Source organism: Rhinoderma darwinii, chromosome 2 (assembly GCF_050947455.1).
Source record: "Rhinoderma darwinii isolate aRhiDar2 chromosome 2, aRhiDar2.hap1, whole genome shotgun sequence".
Lineage (NCBI taxonomy): Eukaryota > Metazoa > Chordata > Amphibia > Anura > Rhinodermatidae > Rhinoderma > Rhinoderma darwinii.
In genome coordinates, this window is record NC_134688.1 from 296,225,892 (window position 1) to 296,253,513 (window position 27,622).

General features: G+C 42.7%; 1 protein-coding gene across 1 annotated transcript; it reads right to left on the bottom strand.

Moving 5' to 3' along the window:
• Positions 1-651: 651 nt before the first annotated feature.
• On the bottom strand, positions 652-25,840 carry SRSF1 (serine and arginine rich splicing factor 1). The gene is made up of 6 exons (XM_075851151.1): positions 25,828-25,840; positions 25,058-25,487; positions 17,808-18,097; positions 4,008-4,180; positions 3,624-3,810; positions 652-3,215 (listed from the first exon to the last, which is right to left on the bottom strand). The coding sequence occupies exons 1-6, from the start codon at positions 25,838-25,840 to the stop codon at positions 3,193-3,195; spliced, it is 1,116 nt and encodes a 371-aa protein (XP_075707266.1). The 3' UTR covers positions 652-3,192.
• Positions 25,841-27,622: the final 1,782 nt, after the last annotated feature.

Here is a 27,622-nt window from a genome sequence, read left to right on the forward strand (position 1 = left end):
AAGAGGCAGTTAGATATTATCAACATAAGTCTCAGGGAACTGATCAGTTATATGTGCATTTTTTTTTTTTTAAGCAAAAGCACAGATAACCATTACATTCCCAAAACTAAAATAATGTTGTGGCATGTTTCGTTTCAACTCTTAGAAAAAATATATATGTCAAAGGAAATATTTTCTAAATATCTGCCTTATGTGGGGGGTGGAAAAAAAAGTGCAGCACTGGCACAGGTGTCGTTATCCACCTCCCAGTATATGATCAACTTTTCAGCCGTTAAAAAAGCCCATACAATTTCAACACTTGAAAGGTAACAGTGTTTCTGTTGTAAGTAGATCACATTATCAGAAAAAGCCTTTCAATTTGTTGGTATAATCTAGTATAAACATGTTGCTTTTCCCTTTCAAGGGGCAGCCCAGCTTGCATTCAATTAAAAAAAAACTATGCAAGTATGTTCCTAATTGCTAAGGCTTGGTTCACATCTGCGTCAGGGCTCTGTTCCAACGGAGCTTTCAGTCGGAACGGAGCCCTGACTGACAAACGGAAACTAGAAGTTTCCGTTTCAAATCACCATTGATTGCAATGGTGACTGATCCGGCGCCAATGGCTTCAGTTTGTCTCAGTTGTGCAGGGGTTCCGACATTTTGACGGAATCAATAGCGTAGTAGACTACGCTATTGATTCAGTCAAAGCGGCGGAAGCCCTGCACAACGGGGACAAACCGAAACCATTGGCGCCAGATCAGTCGCCATTGAAATAAATGATGGAAACCTCTGGTTTCCATCTGTTTTGTCTCAGTCAGGGCTCTGTTTCGATGGAAAGCTCAGACGGAACGGAGCCCTGACACAGATGTGAACGAAGCCTAAGAAATGTAAAATGAAGACACTTCGGGTATGTTCAGTTTTTTGCAGGCAGAAAAATCTGCCTCAATTCAGTCTGGAATTTTGAGGCAGATTGACCTGTCTGCACGCAGTTTACAACAACATTTTTCACATGTGGTCAGAGCGCCGCGGGCAAAAAAGGCCACAAAAAACACTGCCTCACATTGATGTCAATGGGAGGTCAGAGACATAAATGCCCGAAGATAGGGCATGCCGCTTCTATTTCCCGCTCGCAGGAAAAAAAAACTCATCCGCCTCTCATTGAAATCAATGAGGCATTTTCAGACAGCTTCCGCATCAAAAAACCTGAACGTGGACCCAATGATATACTTTAAAAACAGCACAAGTGTTCAGATTTCTCTGCCCTGTCAGGTGGTCTCGAAAGTGGAGCTTCTTCGCTTAGATGTATCGAGAAACTCAGGGACCTCCCCCCTTCTGGGTGGCGTGATGAATGGGCTGGCCAGCTGTGTCACAGGCTGAAAACCGTAGTTCCATGTCTAGTCTGTAAGCATTTCTCTCCTTATCCATTATCTCCCTCGCTCCCCTTAATGGTATGTTCACACACACTAATTACGGACGTAATTCGGGCGTTTTTCCCCCGAATTACGTCCGGAAAATACGGCTTGAAAGCGCTGACAAACATCTGCCCATTGAAAGCAATGGGCTGACGTTTGTCTGTTCACACGAGGCGTATATTTACGCGCCGCTGTCAAATGACGGCGCGTAAATAGACACCCGCGTCAAAGAAGTGACCTGTCACTTCTTGGGGCATAATTGGAGCAGTTATTCATTGACACCAAGCGCCTGCACATGCCGTTACGGCTGAAATTACGGGGATGTTCTCCTGAAAACATCCCCGTAATTTCAGCCGTTACGGACGCTGTCGTGTGAACATAACCTAACGGTCAGGACTATCTGCTTTCAGCGTGATCTGTCTATTCTTGCTGTGTACAGCTCACGCTGAAAGAAGATACCTACCTTGCTCCTCTTGACTGTCAGACTGGGCCTAACAGATAAGAGCAGGAGCAGAAAGGCCTGAATGTTAGACACAGGTGTGTGTGTGGGGGGGGGGGGGGGGGGGGGCACCATGCATACAGATGCGCTGTTGAAACATCACAACTAAGGGGAGTAGCTCCACTTCCAGAACAATGCAACAGGGCATGGAAATCTGGACAGGTGTGTCGTTTTGAAAGTATTTTAGAGTCTTCATTTTACCTTTCCTAACCAACTAGGTGTATTTTGTCAGATAACCTCTTCAAACAAGTGCTTTGGAGAACTTTCACTTCTACACTAACTACACCTTATAGTTCTATGTATTCAACAAGTGGGACACACCGAGCACTCAAGAAGCCTTCTTGAAATGCGAGGACATGTACAGTTAAAGTGTCTCCTTTGCGAGACTGACCAGATCTGACGGTCTGTATAGAAAATCTTAATTGTGGGTGCAGACTATTGCCTCCTAGCTTAAGATAAACCAAGATCAAATGGGAAATAAATAAAAACGTATAGTTGCAAAGAGATTCAGGTTAATCTGCATCTACTGAAAATCTTCACAAATCTGACCATGCTCAATGAATGGTTACATATTACCAGAGTAACAATAGTTTAGCTATTACTAACCATTGGCTGAACCACCCCTTTAAAAGATAAAGCAAAAAAATATAAAAAATAAGGATTCGTTAAGTTATCCAGGAAAACTAAACTCCCAACTTCATAAAACTATCCCAAATTCTAGTAAGCACCTGAGACTTTCACAAATACTGGATCTCTTTACACAAGACCTGTTGTGTTCTTGGTATAACATTTTGAACTAGGGTTGAATATTTAATAATCAGATCAGAAAGACGAGTGTTTAAATAAAGTGTAGACAAAATCAGAGTGCCACCTACAGATCTGTATTACACAAATAGTTTGTAGGTGGCACACTGAATCAAAATATCTGCCAACGTATAGCAATCTACAGTTTGAAATGTATTTTAATTGACATTAAAAAATAGCAGTTATATTGACTAGTCACAAAGAGGACATGCAGAGTTAGCAGTACTGATATTATACTCTACAAAAGTTAGCAAGTCCACAAAACAAGCGTATTGTGGTACATTCGCTTACAAACACATAATTGATGTAAGTTACATTAGGTCAGCAACACCTTCGGTTGCCTGTATTGGTCTTAAACTAATATAGTATAACTTCAATACTGCCAATTTAATCTCACAATAGCACTTGGAGTCATACCATGGCCTCCATATTTGATTTGATCCTCCTCAAGCCTCCATTTGACAATCCTAAAATGATTGAAATGTCCTCCATTATGCTTTAATCCATCTCTTCAGATATGTCTACAGAAAGACACATGAAAAGGCAAGGTAAAATAAGGTTTTCCCACAAAGAAAAAAGGAAAAAAAATATAGTTAGAAGTTTATACCATAGCCACTCAAATCCCCATTGCAGTCAGTCAACACACCAGCTCTGGTGCCTCTGAAGAGTGGCTAGCTTACTTGCAGTGTAGCTCATACACCTCTAGGCATGACTTAATTGTACAGGAATATGTAAGCATAAGGATTAGCCTTCCTACTCTACACAACAGACTTAACACTTCAAAACTTTAATAAAACAGAGAATTTAAGAACAAAAAAAAAACAAGACTTAAACAAACTGTATACAATGTAAGGGTCTACAAAAAAAAAAAAAAAAAAAAAAAAAAAAAAAAAGTAAAAAAAATGTATCACTGTCAACTATTTATGTACGTGAACGGGATCTGCTGTGGCGGGGAGAATAGCGAGGGGATCCACGGCTTCTTCTTGGAGAGTAGCTGCGGCTGCGGCTGTTGCTTCTACTACGGCTCCTGCTACGACTACGACTGCGAGAACGTGATCTTCCATAGCTTGGACTTCTTGGACCATCAACTTTTACCCGAATGTAGGCAGTTTCTCCCTATTAAACAGATAGAACCTGGGATTGAACAAGCCAAGCTTAACCAGCTTTGCAATTCAGGCAAGATGTAACTCGCCATTTGAATGTAGATGATGGAATCCACGTTCTGGTGAGCTACTCGGTTACCTTCTGCCCATAAATTTTAAATCATTAACAACCATGCAATAAATTAAAGGGATGCAGTGAAATATACCTACCTCATGCGACCTAAATTTAGTGTTATCCAGTTTCCGTACAGCATAGGTCATATCTTCTTTTCGCACAAATTCCACGACACCAGTACCATCACGGTAAACATCGGCATAACATACATCACCTGCCTCACGCATGTGATCCTTCAGATCTTGCCAACTTCCACTTGGAGGCAGTCCTGAAATTCACGGAAAAAAAAAAAAAAAAAAAAAAACTTTTTTTTCTTATCTTCTCAAAACTTGTGGCATAGGAACATAGCAGCGCATTTTGAGAAATGAAAAAAACGGAAATATTTTAATTGTGCGCTTATTAAAATAAAGCGCTAATGATGCTGGTTAAACCCTTGCTCTGCATTTCACATCCACATGAACTGCAGATCAGATAGTTGATGGACCTGACTGTTGCAGGACCCACTGCATGTTGTTGATGGGGTCAAAAGCTAGTCCAATACTTTCAAGGTAGGTACAAAAATCTCCTGAAAACAACTCCGTAATTTCAGACGTAATTGCAGTTATCGTGTGCACATACCTTTAAAGAGAACCTTTTACCTGCCTATACATGTGCAGCTGAGTGCAGCATATAATGGGGAGGGCTGCACAAACCCTGGGGCAGTTTACATTTTTTTCCTACCTCTCTCCGTTATTTAGATATCAGTGCCGTTATATTTGGCGCCCGATAATTAAATAACCCCCCGAACAATCAATGGCTTATGGAAGGAGGGAAGGAAAAACTAAGATGAAAAATGGCTGCGGCAGGAAAGAGTTAAAAGTAGCAAAACATTAAAATAAAATACATATAAGTTTGGTATTGCCGTAATCATATTGACTGGCAGAAGTGAACACATGATTTTTTTTACTGCACGGTGAACGCCGTAAAAACAAAACCCCAAAAAAAACATTCCATCCCACAATTTTTTTTTTTACGTTTCCCAGTATATTTTATGGTACAATAAATGGTGGCGAGAAAAACTACAACTCACACTGCAAAAAACAATCCCTCATACGGCTAAGGTGGGGAGGGAGAAGTGAAATTGACAAACCGAGAAAAACAGATAGCACACTGAAGAAAATAACTGAAGTGGGCATGAAGCCTTAGGCTTCGTTCACATCTGCATCAGGGCTGCATTCTGGCGCTCTGTTCCATCGGAGCTTTCAGTCAGAACGGAACCCTGACAAACCATGGGTTTCTGCTTGCATCACCATTGATTTCAATAGTGATGGATCCAGTGCAAATGGTTTCAGTCACCATTGTGCAAGGGTTCCAACAGAAGCAATACCGTATTAGACTACGGTATTGCTTCCGTCAAAACGAAAGAACCCTTGCACAACGGACAAACGGAAACCATTTGCACCGGATCTGTCGGTTTCAGTCAGGGTTCCTTTCCTACGGAACGCCAGAACGGAGCCGAAGCAGATGTGAACGAAGCCTATGGGGTATGTTCACACTGCTTATTTTCGGCCCGTAAACGGCTGAAAAATCGGAAGCAGAACGCCTCCAAACATCTGCCCATTGATTTCAATGGGAATAACGGCGTTCTGTTCCGACAGGCCGTTTTGAAAAACGGCAGCGTAAAAAAAATGGCCGCAAAAAAGTGCAGGTCACATCTTGGGACGTTTTTGGAGCAGTTTTTCATAGACTATTGAATCCAGCTCCAAAAACCGCCGTAAAAACCTCCACGAAAAATGCGAATGGCTTAAAAAAAAAAAAAAAGTCTGAAAATCAGGAGCTATCTTCCATTGAAAACAGCTCTGTATTTTTCAGACGTTTTTGAGTTTGCGTGTAAACATACCCTTAACCCCTTCCCGCGATTGGGCGTGACTGTACGTCCAAATTCCAAGTGCTTTCCCGCACTTGGGCGTACAGTCACGTCCTGGAGATAAAGCGAGCACAGGAGCTGTGCGTGCTTTATCTTCAGCGGCTGTCAGCTGTTATACACAGCTGACATGCCGCTGCAATGGCTGTTACCGCCGATCGCAGCCATTTAACCCCTTCAATGCGGCTGTCAATGACGTCCGCCGCATTGAAGTGGTTTACAGAGGGAGGGAGCTCCCTCTGTACCCCCTGCGATGGTTGCTATGGCAACCAGGAAACCGTTGCTAGGCTTCCTGGTTGCCCAGGTACGGAAGCCCATTAGGTCCTTCCCGAGGCAGGACCTAATACGCTGTCAGTTGAAGAATGACCGTTACAATACACTGCACTACATAATCCCCAGGTCAGTGTAAAAAAAAGTGAAAAAAAAAATACATTAATAATAAAAACACTTGCCCTGATCAACTCCTTTATTAGAAAAAAAAAAACCTGATCCATAAAAACATCACATTTTTTCCGCACGGTGAACACCGTAAAGTTTTAATAAAAAACAATGACAGCATTTTATTTTTTGGTCATCTTGTCTCAATTTTTTTTTAATAAAAAGTAATCAAAAAGTTGCAAGTAACGCAAAATGGTACCAATAGAAACTACAGTTCGTCACGCATAAAACAAGCCGTCCCGCAGCGATATCAACTAAATAAAAGTGTTAAGGCTCTCAGAAAATGGCGACACTAAAACATAATTATTTTTTTTAGAAAAGAGTATTTTTATTGTGGGAACGTAGTGAAACGTAAAAAAAAACGATATAAATTTGGTGTCGCTGTAATCGTATCGCCCCGCAGAATAAAGTTAACATGTTTATACTGCACGGTGGACACTGTAAAAAAAAAAAAAAAAAAAAAAAAAAAAAAAAAAAACACGTGCTAGAATGGCTGTTTTTTGGATTCCTCATCTCCCAAAAAATGGAATAAATAGTGATATAAAAATTCGCATGTACCCCAAAATGGAACCAATAAAAATTACAGCTCGCTCCACAAAAAACGCGCCCTCACACAGCTCCGTCAACGGAAAAATAACACGTTAGGACTCTCAAAACGCAATGATGCAAAATGACGCGACAGACTAATTTTTTTGGTCCAGTTGAAGTTCACTAAATACCCCACATCCCCATTTGCTGGACCCCACAGGTGGAGGAAACTTTAGGGCCTTGTGCTGTTTATAGGGCTAGTGAAGAAGTCAAAGATTAGGCAATACTGGAGCGCAGATATTTTGTATAATACCCAATAAACCCGGCCTGTGTATAAAGGAAAGGTTCAAAGCGTACCACACCAATCCATGGATTATTCATTCACCCCATTATTACATCATCCTATTATGACCTGATGTACTCCGCCCAGCTTACACATACCCGGATGTACTCCGCCCAGCTTACACATACCCTGATGTACTCCGCCCAGCTTACACATACCCTGATGTACTCCGCCCAGCTTACACATACCCTGATGTACTCCGCCCAGCTTACACATACCCTGATGTACTCCGCCCAGTTTACACATACCCTGATGTACTCCGCCCAGTTTACACATACCCTGATGTACTCCGCCCAGTTTACACATACCCTGATGTACTCCGCCCAGTTTACACATACCCTGATGTACTCCGCCCAGTTTACACATACCCTGATGTACTCCGCCCAGTTTACACATACCCTGATGTACTCCGCCCAGTTTACACATACCCTGATGTACTCCGCCCAGTTTACACATACCCTGATGTACTCCGCCCAGTTTACACATACCCTGATGTACTCCGCCCAGTTTACACATACCCTGATGTACTCCGCCCAGTTTACACATACCCTGATGTACTCCGCCCAGTTTACACATACCCTGATGTACTCCGCCCAGTTTGCACATACCCTGATGTACTCCGCCCAGTTTACACATACCCTGATGTACTCCGCCCAGTTTACACATACCCTGATGTACTCCGCCCAGCTTACACATACCCTGATGTACTCCGCCCAGCTTACACATATCCTGATGTACTCTGCCCAGCTTACACATATCCTGATGTACTCTGCCCAGCTTACATATAGCCTGATGTACTCTGCGCATATTACATATACCCTGATGTACTCCGCCCAGTTTACACATACCCTGATGTACTCCGCCCAGTTTACACATACCCTGATGTACTCCGCCCAGTTTACATATGCCCTGATGTACTCCGCCCAGTTTACATATGCCCTGATGTACTCCGCCCAGCACACATTATAAGATAAAATACCTCTAAAACACCAAGCAAAATCTGCGCTTCAAAAGCCAAATGGTGGTCCAACTATGCTTGGCAGTGTGCCCAAACGGCAATTTATGACCACATATAGGGTATTACTGTATTCTGGAGAACCCGCTTAACAATTTATGGGATGTGTGTCTACGGTGGTACAAGCTGGGCACAACACATTGGGCACTGAAATGGCATATCTGTGGAAAACAGCAATTTTCAATCTGCAACATCTATTGTTTACTCATTTTTGCAAAACACTTGTGCGGTCAAAATGCTCACTACACCCCTAGATCAATTCTTTGAGGGATCTAGTTTCCAAAACGGGGCAATTTATCGGGGGTTCCACTGTACTGGTACTATAGCTCAATGCAACATGGTGTCAAAAAACGAATCTTCTAAAATCTCCACTCCAAATACTAAATGGCGCTCCTTCCCTCTAGAGCCTTGCTGTGTGTCCAAATAGCAGTTTATGACCACGTGTGGGGTATTTCCCTACTCTAACGAAGTTGCTTTACAAATGTCACGGTGCTTTTTCTCCTTTATTTGTTGAGAAAATGAAAAATGTTGAACTAATGCTGCGTCTTATTGGAAAATGTAATTTTTCATTTTCACTGCCCATTTCTAATAAAATATGAGACACCTGTGGGGTCAAAATGCTCACTACACCCCTAGATTAATTCCTCAATAGGTGTAGTTTGCCAAATGGAGTCACTTTTGGGTAGTTTCCACTGTACTGCTACCTAAGGGGCTTTGCAAAAGCGACATGGCGCAGAAAAAACAATCCAGCAAAATCTGCTCTCCAAAAGCCAAATGGCGCTCCTTCCCTTTTGAGCCCTGATGTGTATTCATACAGTACTTTATTACCACATATGGGGTATTTCCATACTCTGGAGAAGTTGCTTTACAAATGTTATGGTGATTTTTCTCCTTTATTTGATGAGAAAATTAAACATTTTTACCTAAAGCTACGTCTTAGTGGAAATAAAAAAAGACATTTTTCATGTTTACTGCCCAATTCTAATGAAATCTATGAAACACCTGTGGGGTCAAAATGCTCACTACACCCCTAGATTAATTCCTCAAGCGGTGTAGTTTGCAAAACGGGGTCTTTTTTGGGGTGTTTCCTTTTTTTTGCACCACAAGACTGCTTCTAACTTGACATGGTGCCTGAAATATAATTTAAGAAGAGGAAGGCCCAAAAATCTTCTAGGTGATCCTTTGCTTCTGGGGCTTTTGTTTCAGGCCCGTAGCACACTAGAGCCACATGTGGGATATTTCTAAAAACTTCAGAATCAGGGCAATAAATATTCAGTTGTGTTTCTCTGGTAAAAACCTTCAGTATTACAGGCAAAAATGATTAAAATGGAATTTCTGCAAAAAAAAATGAAATTTGCAAATTTCCCTTCCACTTTGCTTTAACCCCTTAATGACCAGCCTATTTTAAACCTTAATGACAAAGCCATATTTTACATTTTTCCATCGGAACATTCCAAGAGCTATAACCTTTTTATTTTTGCGTCGACACAGCTGTATAAGGTCTTGTTTTTTGCAGGACAAGTTGTATTTTTTAATAGCACCATTTTGGGGGACATATTTATTGATTGACTTTTTTTTGGGGGTGGGGGGGGGGGAAATAGAAAAAAACCTGAAATTTCGCCACTCTTTTTCGCGTCTTAAATCAACGCCGTTTACAGTGTGGTAGAAATAACACAATAACTTTATTCAGCTGATTATTACGATTGCAACGATACCAAATTTGTATAGATTTTGCATGTTTTACTACTTTTACACAGTAAAACCGCTTTTTTTTTCAAAATAATTTGTTTGTGTCTCCATATTTGAAGAGCCGTAACGGTTTGCGGGACGACTTTGTAGTTTTTATTGGTACCATTTTGGAGTAGATGCGACTTTTTGATCACATTTTTTTTTAAAGTCAGGATTCACAGAAAACAGCAATTTTTCAATCGCTTTTTACGGCGTTCACCGTGCGGGTTAAATAATGTAATAGATTTATAGTGGGGGTCATTACGGACGCGGCGATACTAAATATGTGTAACTTTTACTTTATTTTGTTTTTTTAATAGTAAAGCATTTTGTAAGGGGAAAAGGTGGGTTTTTCTTTTTTTTTTTTTAAATTAACTTTAAACTTTTTTTTTTACTTTTTTACTAGTCCCACTAGGGGACTTTAATGTACGATTCTCCGATCGCTATTATAATACACTGCAATACTTCTGTATTGCAGTGTATTACTGTCTATCCATTTAAAACGGACAGGCATCTGCTAGGTCATGCCTCCGACATGATCTAGCAGGCATTCGCTCCAGACAGACCTGGGGGCCTTTATTAGGCCCCCGGCTGCCATTGGAGACACAGACACTCGGCAATCGTATAGCCGGGTGTCGGTGGGAGAGAGAGAGGGAGCTCCCTCCCTCTCCAAAACCACTCAGATGCGGTGCACACTATTGTGCACCGCATCTGAAGGGTTAAACGGGTGAGAGATACTAATAACGATCTCAGACGGCAGAGCAGGGACGCCCCCAGCTACCTCTGGCAGCTGAGAGCAGGGAGATTTGACAGCTCCCTGCTCGGTTTACTTTATCCTGATGCAGTGCCGTAAAAAGGCATATGCATCAGAATAAAGCCCGTTAGTGGCCACCGTTAAAAGGCGTATTGGCGGTCACTAACGGGTTAATTCCTGTGAAACGCATAAAGGGTTAAGAAACTTTAGGCTTTTGAAATTGTAACGACCTAGAAAAATAAAAAAGGATGTTCAAAAAAAATGATGCCAATCTAAAGTAGACATATGGGAAATGTTAGCTAGTAACTATTTTGTGTGGTATAACTATCTGTCTTACAAGCAGATACATTTGATTTTAGAAAATGCAAATTTTTTGCATATTCTCTCAAAATTTTGGTGTTTTTCACAAAAAAATATTGAATATATCGACCAAATTTTTTCACTAACATAAAGTACAATATGTCACGAGAAAATCTCAGAATCGCTTGGATAGGTAAAAGCATTCCCAAGTTATTACCACATAAAGTAACACACATCAGATTTAAAAAATGAGGCTGTGTCATTTGGTCCAAAAGTGGCTGGGTCCTGAAGGGGTTAAGGGTATGTGCGCACACAAAATAAAAAAAACATCTCAAAAGACAGCTGTTTTCAAGGGAAAACCGCTCCAGATTTTCAGCCATTTTTTAATCAGTCGCGTTTAACAGCCGTTTTTCTATAGCGTATGAAAAACTGCTGCGTAAAAATACACTGTCGGAAGGGAACACCATTTTTCCCATTAAAATCAATGGCCAGATGTTTGGAGGCGTTCTGCTTCAGATTTTTCAGCCGTTTTTGGCCCAAAAAACGACTGAAAACACTACGTGTGAACATACCCTTTTAGAATACCATCAGTTATAAAACTACTAACTAAACCATTAAGTACGGCAAGTTCAATGCCTTTACCTCAAATGTGTCCTTCGGAAGTTATACTGCTACAACTCCTGTATCATTCACAGTATTAGGATAGCAGTTAGAATCTATTTGGACACCACTTCCGTGTGATCCGTATTCTGCAAACAGAGAAGGTAGTGGAGGGTTTTTTATGTAGTTTACAATGACAGAGTAGCTTCTTTGAAGCGTGCTCCTGCTATCTGTCATTCAAGTGCAGAGAGTGTGCCAAGTGCAGTTCAGGAATTTCTCTCCCTATGTGCAGCGTCTTTACTATGCAACATATCTAGCTCACACTGCTCTTCCTTACAATTAAAAGACCTCTCCAGTAGAAGTCTTATCTATTTAGTCCATATAAAGACATGCTCGGAAGTGCGTAAACTACAGTCACCTTAGTAGAAGTCACAACCAGGAAGTTACCACCTATATGAAGATAGAGGATTTCACTTCACGTTCGAGCATCAGAGGTTGGACCTGAGGCAGGGAAGGTCATAAGGGCATAATTTTTTACGTTTTCAATGCCTAGACTTTTTTTTGTAGTTAGAACTTAGGCCCCATGCACACGAACGTGCTTTTGCGGCCGCAATTCCCCCAAAAATCCACGGGAGAATTGCGGCCCCGTTCATCACTATGGGGCCATGAACACGACCGTGGTTTCCACAGTCCATGCATGGCACCGGAGACCAGACCGCAGAAAGAACGGGCAAGTCTTATTACGGCCGTGTTCTGTGGTCCAGGCTCATTGAAAATAATGGCGGTGGCCATGTGCACAGCCCGAAAAAATGCTTCATGGCCGGCCGACGCGAAAATCACAGCCATGCACATGGCTACGGTAGTGTGCAGGAGGCTTTAATGTACTCTTTAAAAAACGGTTTAGAAAGCGCACCCCCTCACATGCTCTCTGACCAGGTGACTATGATGGAAAAACGACAGCAGACAAAACCACGATCAGAGTTCTTGCATGCAGTACCAAAAAACCTATAGCACTAAAGAAGCTGAACCCAGTGAATGAGTCACAGGTCTTACTGGACTGCTTTCCCAAAAGTGTCTTCTTGTCCAAAACGAGTGGCTCTTTTGATGTACTCAGATACGAGAAATGGATAGGATTTTGGTTCAATAAAACTCCCCTAAGAGTAACAGTTTAATAACGGATGTATTTAGAATAAAAAAAAAAAAAAAAAAGAAGATTTTGTTGGCTAGGATTTTGCTGACTGCACAACCTTCTTGCCGTTTATGTTTCAGAATCTCGAGGTACAACCTGTAATAATCATGTAGCTTTGTGACTAGGGAACTTCTGCTCCTGTCGCTAGAATTATTATTTTATTTTTTTTGTTAAACTGTTATTATATTCATGATTTAGACATTGTTCTAATTTTTTCACAAGTCAGGAAATATTATAAATTAGATCCTAATTTATAACATTTCCCTGTGCTGGTCACTAGAGGGAGCAATTCCCAAAATTGCAGCATTGGCATGTGGTAAAGCAACCACATGCTGCAAAATTTGAAGACACACTCGCTCTAGCATCCTCAAAGAATCCCCCCTCCTAGTGCCGGTAGAAAGGAGGGGATTGAATGTTCAAACCTCCTACACTGTGTGCCGCCAATTTTTGAGCGAATACAGTGTAGTAGGCTTACATACAGTAGTAATCACACACTAAAACACGTACATACACAGAAATAACTTACCTGCTCCTGCCGCTCCCTCCGCCCCGAGTCCTTGCTTCTAATCACATGTCCGGAAGCCGCGACCGGAAGTAGTCATCTTACTGTCCGGCCGCGGCTTCCGGTCCACAAGAAAATGGCGCCGGATCCCGCTCATGGAATACGTCAGCCACAGTCCCATAGGGACTGCAAACGGGTCCCGTCCCATCCACTTCTGTGTACGCCGTCTGTGTGGGAACTGCGCATGCGCCGCTCCCACACAGTCCAATTTGAAATGCGCGCCGTCCGGCGCCATTTTCCTGTGGACCGGAAGTCACGGCCGGACAGTAAGATTACTACTTCCGGTCGCGGCTTCCGGACTTGTGCACTTGGACCAGCGGCAGCAGACGGGCCGGAGGGAGCCGCGGCGGCAGGAGCAGGTAAGAGATTTCTATGTATGTTCGTGTTTGTGTGTGTTTACTACTGTATGTAAACCTACTACACTGTGTGTTAGCTCAAAAAATGGCGACACACAGTGTAGGAGGTTAGACCGTTCAATCCCCTCGTTTATCCCGGCACTAGCCAGGATAAAGGAGGGGGGATTCTCAGAGCTCACTAGAGCGAGTGCTTTTTTCCCAATTTTGCAGCAAAAAGCAATGTGGTTGCTTTACCACATGCAATGCTGCAATTTTGGGAATAGCTCCATCTAGTGACCAGCAATGGGAAATATTATAAATTAGAATCTAATTTATAATATTTCCTGACTCGTGAAAAAAATAAAAAAAATTTGAACAATGTTTAATCACCTACACACTAAATGTTTAATTAAAAAAAAAAATCATGTTTTGCTGGCAACACATTCCCTTTAATGTATCGAGCAAATTTGCCAGTAACAAAGCCCAATGTGTCACGAGAAAATCTCAGAATCGCTTGGATAGTTAAAAGCATTCCGAAGTTATTACCACATAAAGTGAAACGTCAGATTTGAAAAAAATTGGCTGTGTGAAAGCTAAAACAGGCTGAGTCCTTAAGGGGTTAAGGAATAATGTAGAAGCTGTGTATACCCATTTTAGTTAACCCCTTAGTGACCAGCCCATTTTAGGCCCTAATGACCAAGCTATTTTATTCGTTTTTCTATAGTCGCATTCAAAGAGCTATAACGTTTTTATTTTTTCGTCTACATAGCTGTATGAGGACTTGTTTTTTGCGGGATTAGTTGTGCTTTTTAATAGCACCATTTTTGGGTACATATAATTTTTATATTAACTTTTATTAACCTTTTTGGGGGGGGGGGGGGGGGGGGGATTATAAAAAAAAAAACTGAAATTCCGCCATTGTTCTATGCGTTTTTAAATTGACGCCGTTCACTATGCGACGTAAATAACATGTTATCTTTATTCTATGGGTCGGTACGATCACACTGCACTTGCTCCGAGTCCTATCTAAGTGCAGCAAGTGATAAATCAGTGACAGAACTTGTTCTCACACTGCAGAGTAAAGTGGATTCCTATGTGAAGCAGCTTCAGCTTGTCGTCTCTGCATTCTGCTAGTAATAAGTTTCTCCTCGCAGGGGGGAGCAGTGTAAAGCTGCATCTAATAGAAGGACACTGGAGAGTCCGCACACAACTATAGTATAGACAGTTATTTCAGTCGGAAGTATTTGGAAGGCTTCAGCTTATTGTAAGGATTTACTGCACTCCTGTTCCTTTAAATAGGGCAGAAATAATCTTCAGCAGCACTACATGCATGGGGGACAAAGAGGAACAACGAGGGTTGGTGAGGTGTGTCAGAGCTGCAAGGAGGGATTAGATGGGCGATGTAATCTCGTTGCACAGTAAGGCTGCCTCGTTTTACGTCTGAAAATAAGGCTACAATAAGTCGGCAAACAGCTGCCCATTCATTTGAATGGGTTTGCCAACGTACTGTGCAGACGACCTGTCATTTACGCGTCGTCGTTTAACCCCTTCCCTCTTTAGCCACTTTTGACCTTCCTGACAGAGCCTCATTTTTCAAATCTGACATGTTTCACTTTATGTGGTAATAACGTCGGAATGCTTGTACCTATCCAAGCGATTCTGAGATTGTTTTCTCGTGACACATTGGTCTTTAAGATAGTGGTAAAATTTGGTTGATACATTCAGTATTTAATTGTGAAAAACACCAAAATATAGTGAAAAATTGCAAAAATTAGCATTTTTATCAATTTAAATGTATCTGCTTGTAAGACAGGCAGTTATAACACACAAAATAGTCGCTAATTAACATCCCCCATATGTCTACTTTAGATTGGCATCGTTTTTTGAACATCCTTTTATTTTTCTATGACCTCACAAGGCTTAGAACTTTAGCAGCAATTTCTCACATTTTCAAGAAAATTTCAAAAGGCTATTTTTACAGGGGCCAGTTCAGAAGTGGCTTTGAGGGCCTTATATATTAGAAACCCCCAATAAGTCACCCCATTTTAAAAACTGCACCCCTCAAAGAATTCAAAACAGCATTTAGAAAGTTTCTTAACCCTTTAGACGTTTCACTGGAATTAAAGCAAAGTAGAGGTGAAATGTACAAATTTCGTTTTTTTTTGCAGAAATTCATTTTGAATCCATTTTTTTTTTTGTAACAGAAAGTTTCAACAGAAATATGCAACTCAATATTTATTGCCAAGATTCTGCAGTTTTTAGAAATATCCCACATGTGGCTGTAGCGTGCTTATGGACTGAAGCACCGGCCTCAGAAGCAAAGGAGCACCTAGAGGATTTTGGGGCCTTGTTTTTATTACAATATATTTTAGGCACCATATCAGGTTTGAAGGACTCTTGCGGTGCCAAAACAGTAGAAACCCCCAAGTGACCCCATTTTGGAAACTAAACCCCTTGAGGAAATTATCTAGGGGTATAGTGAGCATTTTGACCCCACAGGATTTTTGCAGAAATTATTGGAAGTAGGACGTGAAAATGAAAATCTACATTTTTCCCAATAAAACGTAGGTTTAGCTATATTTTTTTTCATTCCCACAAGGACTTAAGGAGAAAAAGCTCTACAAAATTTGTAAAGCTATTTCTACCGAGTAAAACAGTACCCCACATGTGGTCATAAACAGCTGTTTAGACACACGGCAAGGCTGAGAAGGGAAAGAACGCCATTTGGAGCTCAAATTTATCAGGAATGGTTTGCAGCGGCAAAGTTGCATTTGCAAAGCCCCTGAGGGGACAAAACTGTGGAAACCCCCCAAAATTGACCCCTTTTGGGAAATCATGCCGCTCAAGGAAATTATTTATGGGTATAGTGAGCATTTAAATAAATGATCCAATTAAAAATCCATGGATGTGTGATAAACTTTGAAGCACTCCTTTATACACAGGGCAGGTTTGTCGGGGCAGGTTTCACAATGATAAGTTGTGTCTCGTCTTCTCCCCCTTTTGTAACAGACTTTGCACCTTTTTTGGCTCCTTCCCTTTTTACAAGTGGAGGGGATTTCGCTGGGAAAGTGTTGCCCTGGTACAATACGTGGACCATCGCATCGAGAAGTACTGGGGCCCTCCCCTTCCTGGTTCCCAAATACAAGGGCCTTGATAACCACCTCTTGAAAATTAAGGAATGTCCCTGTCCGGCCTGCACATTGGTATAGCACGTAAGCGTTATAAAATGCCATCTGTACCATGTGCACGGCCAGCTTTTTATACCACACCTTTGTTTTCCGCATGGCACTGTATGGCTTTAGTACTTGATCAGAGAGATCAACCCCTCCCATATACTTATTGTAGCCCAGGATGCAGTCTGGCTTGGAGGTCATTGTGGTGGTACCTCGGACAGGTACAGAGGTGCTGCCGCAACCATGTATTGTGGTCAACATAAGGACATCCCTCTTGTCCCTATACTTGACCAGCAACAAGTTATCGCTGTGTAGTGCCCTGCTTTCTCCCTTTCTTAGTGGTTGCGCAATCAGATATTTAGAGAGGCCTCTCTGGTTTTTGCGCACGGTGCCGCATGCTGAAGTATTTCTGGTGGAGAGGCATTTAAATAGTGGGATGCTGGTGTAGAAGTTATCCACGTAAAGGTGATAACCCGGGTCCAGCAGTGGGTGCATCAAATCCCACACTATTTTCCCACTAACTCCCAGGACAGGTGGGCATTCTCGGGGTTTTATCCTGGTGTCCTTCCCTTCATAAACCCTAAACCTATAGGTGTACCCTGAGCTGCTCTCGCACAGCTTGTAAATTTTAATTCCGTACCTCGCCCTCTTGCTTGGCAGGTATTGGCGGAATTTTAGTCTCCCCTTAAAATGTACAAGGGATATTTGCGAGAAGGTGTCCGGGCCGTAGAAAGCCTCCGCAAAAGATAGGTCACAGGGCGTGCTCCCATAGCACTGGCCGAAAACGCGGGTGGATGTCCGCGGAAGCCTGTGATTACGGGCACGTCCGTGTGCATCAGGCTTTAAAAATAGAACCTGTAGAGGGTAAACTGACAGGTTCTTGTTTTGTTTTTTTTGTTACAAAAAAACAGTCACATAATGGTCAGAGAAAGTGTTAACGCTCATGTACACACATGACCACTTATTCTGAAAAGTCACCTATAAAGAGATAAGTTTTAATAACTAAAAACGCACCACACAAACATACCTGATACTACTACCCTGTACTCAGAGCGTCTGGATGGAGGCCCATATCTTCCACGTGGGGCTCCTCCTCCTCCTCCACCACCGCTGCTGCCGCCGCTGCCACCACCTCCTCCTCCTCCACCACCACCACCACCGCCTCCTCCTCCTCCTCCTCCACCGCCACCACCACCACTTCCTCCTCCTCCTCCTCTTCCTCCACCTGCCCCTCGACCACTTCGTGGAAACTCAACACGTAAGCGGTAGCCATCATAATCGTATCCATCGCGTCCATACACTGCATCTTCGGCATCTCTACAAAAACAAACGAGATAAGTGTTTTTAAAGGATACTTATTTTCAGAAATAGCCATCTTACCTTGGTTACTAACAAAAGCCTCATGATTAAGTCTTTGGTAAAGATAACATTGCTTTCCAGCCCCCCCATGGTACATTAAAGAGGCTCTGTCACCGGTTTAGAAACGTCTTACCTCCTACATAGGGATGCACCGAAACTTCGATACCGTTATTTCATGTATACAGTCATTGTCCTGCTCCTGTGTCCTGACAAGTGTGCGCGCCATCAGCATGATGTGATGTGGCCATCGCTGCACTAATCAGCGGCGGCACGGAAGACCGAACATGGCGGGCGCACTGGATAACACCCCCATGTTCTGTCTTCAGTGCCTGAACCGCTGCTCATTAGTGAAGAGGGCCGCATCATCTCATGCTGACCACGCACGTACCTATCGTCAGGAGCGGGACAACTGCTGTACTACACAGTCACGCTCTATAAACAGCGGAGATTGGAGCAACATCTCCGCCGTTATTCCCCTGAATGCTGTGATCAAAGCTGACCGCCACCACAGCATTCAGAGGTAAATGAGAAGGGCCTTAAGGCCCAAACTAGGCTGCCTCCTTAATCCCTTCCCGACATTTAACGTATCTATATGCCAAAGTCGGTTAGGTGAAGTATGGAGCGGGCTCACGGAGTGAACCCGCTCCATACGATGCGGTTGTCGGCTGTTTGCTACAGCCGACACTTCAGTGTAACGAGCGGCATCACGCTCGAGCGCGATCCCGCTCGGTAAACTCGTTAAATGCTGCGGTCAATAGTGACCACAGCATTTAAATAGTTAGAAAGAGGGGGGCGACCCCCTATAACTGCACATCGCGCCCCCCGCAACGCAATCTCGGGGGGGGGGGTGGGTGGTTGCTATGGCTGCCTGGGAGCCTAATGAAGGCCCCCAGGTCCACCATCTTTGTGCACCTATTAAGTAATAGTTGCCTGTCAGAATCCCGATATACTGCAATACATTACTGCAGAATATCGTGCAAGCGATCTAACGATCGCTGGTTGAAGTCCCCCAGGGGGGGGGGGGGGGGGGGACTAATAAAAAAATAGAAAAAAGTAAAAATGAGTTCATTTTTTTTTTTGTACACAAAAAGAAAAAATATATATTAAAAATTAAGTTAAACAAAAAAAACAACCTTTTCCCATTTCCCCCCTAGAGCATAGTAAAAAAATGAAATAAAAGTCTTAACTACCGTGTTTCCCCGAAAGTAAGACAGTGTCTTACTTTCTTTTTATCCCCAAAAGCCCCACTAGGTCTTACTTTCGGGGTATGTCTTATATTGGGAAAAAAAGAAAAGACGTTCATACTTACCAAGAACTTCCTGCTTCCTCCAGTCCGGTCTCCCGGCCGTTGCCTTGGTGACGCGTCCCTCTCGACATCCGGCCTGACATCCCTGGATGACGTTTCAGGCCATGTGACCGCTGCAGCCAATCACAGGCTGCAGCGGTCACATGGACTGCCGCGTCATCCAGGGATGTCGGGCTGGATGTGAAGAGAGGGACGCGTCACCAAGACAACGGCCAGGTAAGTATGAATTTCTTTAACTTTTATCCTGCATTACCGTATTTCGGCGCCGTGACGTATGGAGAGGGGGGCGGCGTGGAAGTGGGCAGGAGGCGGCAATACCCCCGTGTTTCCCCGAAAGTAAGACATATGTCTTACTTTCGGGGTACGGCTTATATTAGCCGACCCCCCTGAAACCCCCGATACGTCTTACAATCGGGGGTGTCTTACTATCGGGGAAACACGGTATTAGTGTATGTGCACACGGTAGCAGGCTTTTACGTCTGAAATGACACCTTTTTCAGGAGAAAACAGCTGCCTCGCTGCAGACGTAAATGCTCCTCCTCGCATTTTGCGAGGCTTCTCTGACAGCCGTAAATTTTGAGCTGTTCTTCATAGAGTTCAATGAAGAACGGCTCAAATTACGTCTGAAACGAGGCTGTATTTTTACGCGTCGTCGTTTGACAGCTGTCAAACGTCGACGCGTAAATGACAGGTTGTCTGCACAGTACGTCGGCAAACCCATTCAAATGAATGGGCAGATGTTTGCCGACGTATTGTAGCCCTATTTTCAGACGTAAAACGAGGCATAATACGCCTTGTTTACGTCTGAAGATAGGTCGTGTGAACCCAGCCTTACTATATAGCACTATTTAACCCACACGATGAACGCCATAAAAAAATAATAATTTGTAAAACGCCAGAATCTGTTTGGTCACCTAATCTCCCACAAAGAAATTAAATAAAAAAAAGTGATCAAACCGTCGCATGTACACCAAAATGTTAATTATAATGGTAACTTAATCGACAGAAAAATAAAGAAGTTGTAGCTCTTGGAATTTGGCGACACAAAATAATTTTTACACTTCGGTTTTTACTTGTAAAAGTAGTAAAATATAGAAGAAAAAAAACAAAACTCATATATATATATATATATATATATATATTTATTTATTTGGTATCGCCGTAATCTTATTGACCCACAGAATGAAGTTAACATGTTGTTTCAATTGCAGCGAGTTCCGAAAAAACGGTGCGCAAAAAACTATGGAGTCGCTGTTTTTTTTCATTTTCTACCCCACAAATAATTTTTTTCCCGTTTCTTAGTGTATGACGCTGACCAATCAGCATCATACACTTCTCATAGTTCCAGCGTGATTGTGCAGTGAAAGAAACTGGGCTGGAACATGTGTATGACGCTGATTAGTCACTGATTGGTCAGCCTCATACACTCCTCTGTACAACGCCCAGTTGGTAAAAAGTAAAAACACGCCCAGTTGTCTATTAAGAAACTAATTAGTATAAATCTAAAATTGCTCATAACTTGCTCAAAAATGATTGTTTTTCAAAATAAAAACCACTGCTGTTATCTACATTACAGCGCCGATCAGATTATGTATGAGATAGGGCACTTAGAATCTGGTGACAGAGCCACTTTAAGGGGTTAAGAACTAAATAGCATAAATCGAAAATTGTTCATAACATGCTCATAATTTGTTTTTTATTTTCAAAATCAGATTAGGTAGGAGATAGGGCATTTATAAACTGGTAACAGCCTCTTTCACAGGATATGCCATAAATGACTATTGATGGGGGTCCAAACACTTTACGCATTGTAACCTCTTGCCGACATTTGACGTGAATGTACATCAGTCGTTTGGCAGCATGGAGTGGGCTCACGGGCCGAGCCTGCTCTATAAGTCATTAGAGCCAGCCGTAACAAACATTTGCTATGGCGTGGGCAAATAAAATGCAATGAAGGGTGCTCAAAAAATATGTATCCTAAAAATGGTACCAATGAAATCACAGCTCACCACTCAAAAAGCAAGCACTCACACAGCTCCATTGATGGAAAGAAAAATTACAGGTCCAAGAAAATGGCCACAAAACCCTTTTTTCTTTACAAATGGTTTTTATTTTGTAAAAGTAAAAAATATATAAAAATTGGTATCGCTTGGTGCGAGACATCAAAAACAAAACTGCAAGAAAAATAAGAATTATTTTTTTATATTTCTCCCATTCCACTAAATAATTATGTAAAAAAGGTTCGAAAGGGCCATTAAAAAAAACAATTCACTCTTCACAATTAAAGAGACTCTGTCACCACATTATAAGTGCCCTATCCTCTACATAAGGAGATCGGTGCTATAATGTAGGGGACAGTAATGCTTTTTATTTAACCCCTTAATGACCGGGCCATTTTGCACGTTAATGACCAAGGATTGTTTTTTGGTTTTTCACAGTCGCATTCCAAGAGGCGTAACTTTTTTTTATTCCGTCAACATCGCCGTATAAGGGCTTAATTTTTGCGGGAGGAGTTGTATTTTGTAATTGTACCATTTTTAGATGCTTATAACATATTGATTAACTTTTATTAACTTTATTTTAGGAGAGAATTGAAAATAAGCAGCTATTCCAGCATTGATTTTCACGTTATAAATTTACGCCGTTTACTATGCAGCGTAAATAACATGTTCACTTTATTCTATGGGTCGGCACGATTACGGGGATACCAAATATGTAAAAGTTTTATATGTTTTTTCTACGTTTGCACAATAAAAACCCTTTTAGAAAAAAATTACTTATTTTTGCATCGCCGAATTCCAAAAGCCGTAATTTTTTTATTTTTCCGACGATGTGGGCTTGATTTTTGCGGGACAATGTGTAGTTTTCATTAGTACTATTTTGGGGTACATAGGACTTATAGATTAACTTTTATATTATATGGGGGGGGGGGGAATAGGAGAAAAGAGAATTTTGCCGTTGTTTTTTTTGCGTTTTCTTTGGACGCCGTTCAGCCGGCAGTTTAATTAAGGTGTTCGACACGATGCAGGACCTGGGGCAGGAAGTGAGTGACGTCATAGCGTGATCTCTCGAGAACACGGCTGTGTCTGCACTGCCAGAAGCTGGGCGTTCTGAAGAGAAGTGGATGATGCTTCTCGTCAGAACGCCCAGCTAGTAAAAACGCCCCGATATACGCACATAATACACGCCCAGTTGGCCCTTTACTGTAAACACGCCCACTTGGACTTTTGCAAGCCTCATTTGCATAAATACAAAAATGGTCATAACTTAGCCAAAAATGCTCGTTTTTAAAAAAATAAAAACGTTACTGTAATCTACATTGCAGAGCCTCTTTAACTGATTGACATTTTTTTTTGAAGTCCCACCAGGGGACTTCACTATGCGATCTGTTGATCGCATATATAATGCTTTGGTATACCGAAGCATTATAGCCTGTCAGTGTAAAACTGCCAGGCAACCTATTAGGTCATGCCTCCGGCATCGCCTAACAGGCATTTGCTGAAGACAGACCTGGGGGTCTTTGTTAGACCCCCGGCTGTCATGGGAACCCGACGGCGACCCGCGATTTGTTTGCAGGGGCGCCGATCGGGTGACAGAGGGAGCTCCCTCCCTCTGTCAAACACATTAAATGCCGCTGTCACTATTGAGAGCGGCATTTAATGGGTTAAACTGCCGAAAACGGAGCACGCTTCGATTCCGGCAGTTGCAGCAGGAGCCAGGCTGTGTATAACAGCCGTGCTCCTGCCACTGATCGCGTGGGTACAGTGCCAGTACCCGCGCCATTACAGGACGGATATATCCGTCCTCCTGCGCGAACTAGCAGCTGCTGAGGACGGATATATCCGTCCTTCGGCGTTAAGGAGTTAAAAAAAAAACAATCTGTTTTCACCACTTTATTAGCGATTTTAGATTTATGCAAATGAGTTGCTTAATGCCCAAGTGAGCGTATTTTTACTTTAGACCAAGGGGGCGTTGTACAGAGGAGAGTATAACGCTGACCAATCAGCATCATGCACTTCTCTCCATTCATTTACACAGCGCATAGGGATCCTGCTAGATCCTTATGTGCTGTCTTACACTAACACATTAACAATATTGACGTGTTTAGACAGTGAATAGACATTCCACAGGATGTCTATCCACAATCCCTGCACTTCGTTACTGTTTCTATGGTACTTACAGCAGAGGAAGCGTAATCTCGTTGTAACCTGATCACGCTTCCTCTGCTGTAACTACCATAGAAACAGTAACGAAGTGCAGGGATTGTGAATAGACATCCCGTGGAATGTCTATATACTTCAGTATTGTTAATGTGTTAGTGTAAGACAGCACATAAGGATCTAGCAGGATCCCTATGCGCTGAGTAAATTAATGGAGAGAGGAGTGCATGACGCTGATTGGTAAGCGTCATACACTCCCCTGTACAACGCCCACTTGGTCTAAAGTAAAAATATGCCCAGTTGGGCATTAGGCAACTCATTAGCATAAATCTTAAAATCGCTAATAAAGTGGTAAAAATAGATCGTTTTTTTTTAAAATAAAAAGCATTACCGTCCCCTACATTATAGCGCCGATCTCCTTATGTAGGAGACAGGGCACTTATAATGTGGTGACAGAGCCTCTTTAAAGGGAACCTGTTACCAGCATTTCATCTATTGAACATGACTTATCCCTCACTGGCCGCTGCTATAAAAAGATCATTGCCGTTATCCGCTCCCCTAAACTCCTCCGACTGTAAATAACGGTCTGCAAACATTTTGCGCCTTTTATCGTAACAATCCGGTGTCCCTTTGTGCGCACACACCAGGAGAGGACATCAATGCACAAGCGCAGGATTTTGTGTGGGGGGGGGGGGGGGAGATGAGCTGTCAATCAAAAGTAAGGAGGCGGGGTTAACACGGAAAGACAGGGAATGAAGATGACTATTTTCAAACGAAGATATGACTTATGCTCAGTAGCATACGGTGCAGGAACACTAAAAAACTGGATACTAAATCTGCAGAGCCGACTAGGAAGACAATCCTAGGTCATATGGAAAATTATCTATCACCCACTACCACCGGGTATTGCTGGTTTAATAAGTGAAATGCTGGTGACAGGTTCCCTTTAAGTCTTTTGGAAGGCGGGAAAAAAAAAAAAAAGAAGACATGCGGTAGTAACGTCCTAGACACAGGTAGAAAACACATTGCAGATCTAGTCAGTATCTTGAGTAGTAGTATACATCATGCCATTATATTTCCCGTGTTCCAGCTTCAAAATACTGATCAAATCTCAAAAGGCCTTTACGTCATAACAGGGAGGAAACCCCACAAAATTAACTTGCACCTGAAATTTGTAGTAGAGAGTAAAAAGCTAAACTGAATAGGCACGAAAGACAAAGAACGGACCAGGATTGCAATGTGGACAATGGCGTCTCAGCAGCCGAAGAGCACACAATAGCCACATGTGCTAATGAATGCCCATCCCCCCACTCACCTTACCATCAACAAAGCGCGCGATGCACGCTTGGCGCTCTTACTAACAAATACGAACCCTTAAAACAGACCTCACTGCTGTAGAACAGCTTCGATGTTTGCCACCGGGTACAGGTTATTTCATACACAAATAATTACCTAGGATCTTCAAACTCCACAAATGCGAAGGGGGGTCCTCCTCGTCTATTTTTCAGATCGATATCCCGGATGGCGCCGTACTTATAGAACACGTCCTCAATGTCCTTGGTTCGGATGTCAGGAGGCAAATTTCCCACATAAATGCGGCAATCATTGTTGCCCGCCGGCCCCCTGATCACGCCACCACCTGACAGCTCCAGCTTGAAGGCTTTAAAGGGGGACGATTTAAGAGAAAATTGGAAAGTGGTCGCAGTAGAAGCAAATCCTTCTCCCCGATGGTAAGCTGGTGAATGAGCTGCACAAAATGGCTTCCTCTGTTTTTTCGGCTGTTCCTCGCGCAGTGATACCGATATCCTGGTATACAAACGTGCAGTGTAACCTTCCGCTAGGCAAATAGACGCAATGTTCACGAAATGGGGTGGAGACTCTGCTTAGTTTCCCGGGCAAAGATTGTCCAGGGAAACTTGAAACCGCTTTTCTTTTCACACCCGGTAGGCGGAGCGAATAGCATTCCACGTGTGACCTAGACGCTGCAGCTGACCAACCCGCTCTTGCATTGGCGGGAAAGTTGTTTTTCCCAAAATGCTCTGTGCGTGTTTTGGCAAATACGCAGTTTGTCTCTCATATGTGCCATATTATTTAAAAAAATATATTATTCATTGTGCAATCTACCGTTGTAATTGTATGCATTTCATTGTGTTACAGAATGTCCCTAACGTCAGGCGTTTAGGCTATGTTCACACACAGTATTTTGCCGATTTTTTTTTTACGCGGAAACGGCATCGCGAAACTCGGCAAAAACGGCCCGAAAACGCCTCCCATTGATTTCAATGGGAGGTGTAGGCGTCTTTTTCCCGCGAGCAGTAAAACTGCCTCGCGGGAAAAAGAAGCGACAGGCCCGATCTTCGGGCGTTTACTCCTCTGACCTCCCATTGACTTAAATGGGAGGCAGAGAAAGCGTATTTCGCGGTGTTATGCCCGCGGCGCTCAATGGCCGCGGGCGAAAATCACCTCGAAAATCGGCGTGCAGGGAGAGGAAAATCTGCCTCAAAGTTCCAAACGGAATTTTGAGGCAGATATTCCTCCTGCAAAATACTCCGTGTGAACATAGCCTTACGTCTTTGATGTCAATGGGAGGTCTCCCATTGACATCAATGGGAGGCAGAGAAAGCGTTTTTTGTCCGCGGGTGAAAAACGCTGCGAATATCGGCGTGCAGGCAGAGCAAAATCTGCCTCAAAATTCCAAACGGAATTTTGAGGCAGATTTTCAGCCTGCAAAAAGGGTTCACACAGAGTCTTTTGCAGGTGGAAATTCTGCCTCAAAATTCAGTTTTGAAGTTTGAGGCAGATTTTCCTCTGCCTGATCGCCGATTTTCACGACTTTTTTTGGCCACGGCCATTGAGCGCCGCGGGCATAAAACTTAGCGAAATACGCTTTCTTTGCCTCCCATTGATGTCAATGGGAGGTCAGAGTCATAAACGCCCGAAGATAGGGTATGTCCCTTCTTTCTCCCGCGAGACTGTTTTACCACTCGCGGGAAAAAGACGCCTCCCATTAATATCAATGGGAGGCATTTTCGGACGGTTTTTGATGAGTTTTGCGGCGCGGCCTGTCTGCCCTGCTCTCCGTGTTGCCGATCAGCGGCCCATCGCCTCTGAAATCAGCAATTAACCCCTTCGATGCGGCGGTCGATTGCGATCGCCGCGTTGAAGAGGTTTAGAGCAGATCGGCAACCCCCCACATGCATTTGCGGGGCCCGACGATCCTTGTCATGGCAAGCGGAGGCCAGACACAGAACCTTGTCACGACAGCCGGAGGCTGGTCCTCATAGGCTTCCTGTCAGTGTGACTGTCACGTTACGTAGGTAACCGTATTCGTATTATTTTTCCCGCACAGTGAACACCGCAAAAAAAAAAAGTAAAAAAACAATTCTAGAATCACTATTATTTGGTCACCACTCCTATCAAAATATACAATAAAAAGTGATCAAAAAGTCGCATGTATGCCAAAATAGTACCAATAAAAACTACAACCCGTTCCCCAAATAACAAGCCCTTACGCAGATTTTTTTGACTGAAAAATAAAAAAAAGTTATGGCTCTCAGAATATGGTGACACAAGAAATTATTTATTTTATAAATAAGTGATTTTATTGCGCAAATGCTCGCTGCAAAACATAAAAAAAACTATATACATATGGTATTGCTGTAATCATACCGACCCGCAGAATAAGGTAAAATGGTCATTTATAGCCCAGGGTGAACGTCATAAAAAAAAAAGAATAAAAAAAAATTGTCAGAATTGATGGTTTTTGGTCCCCTTGCTTGCCAAAAAATGGAGTAAAAAGTGATAAAAAAAAATCGCATGTACCCCAAAATGGTATTTATTTACCTGATTATTATACCCTCTTATTATGCCCTGATGTACTCCGCACAGCTTACATATGCCCCCCACATTATAAACTAAAATAGCAGCAAAACGCCAAACAGAACAACTACCAAGCAAAAATCTGCGCTCCAAAAGCCAAATGCTGCACCCTCCCTCCTCAGCTCTGCAGCGTGCCCA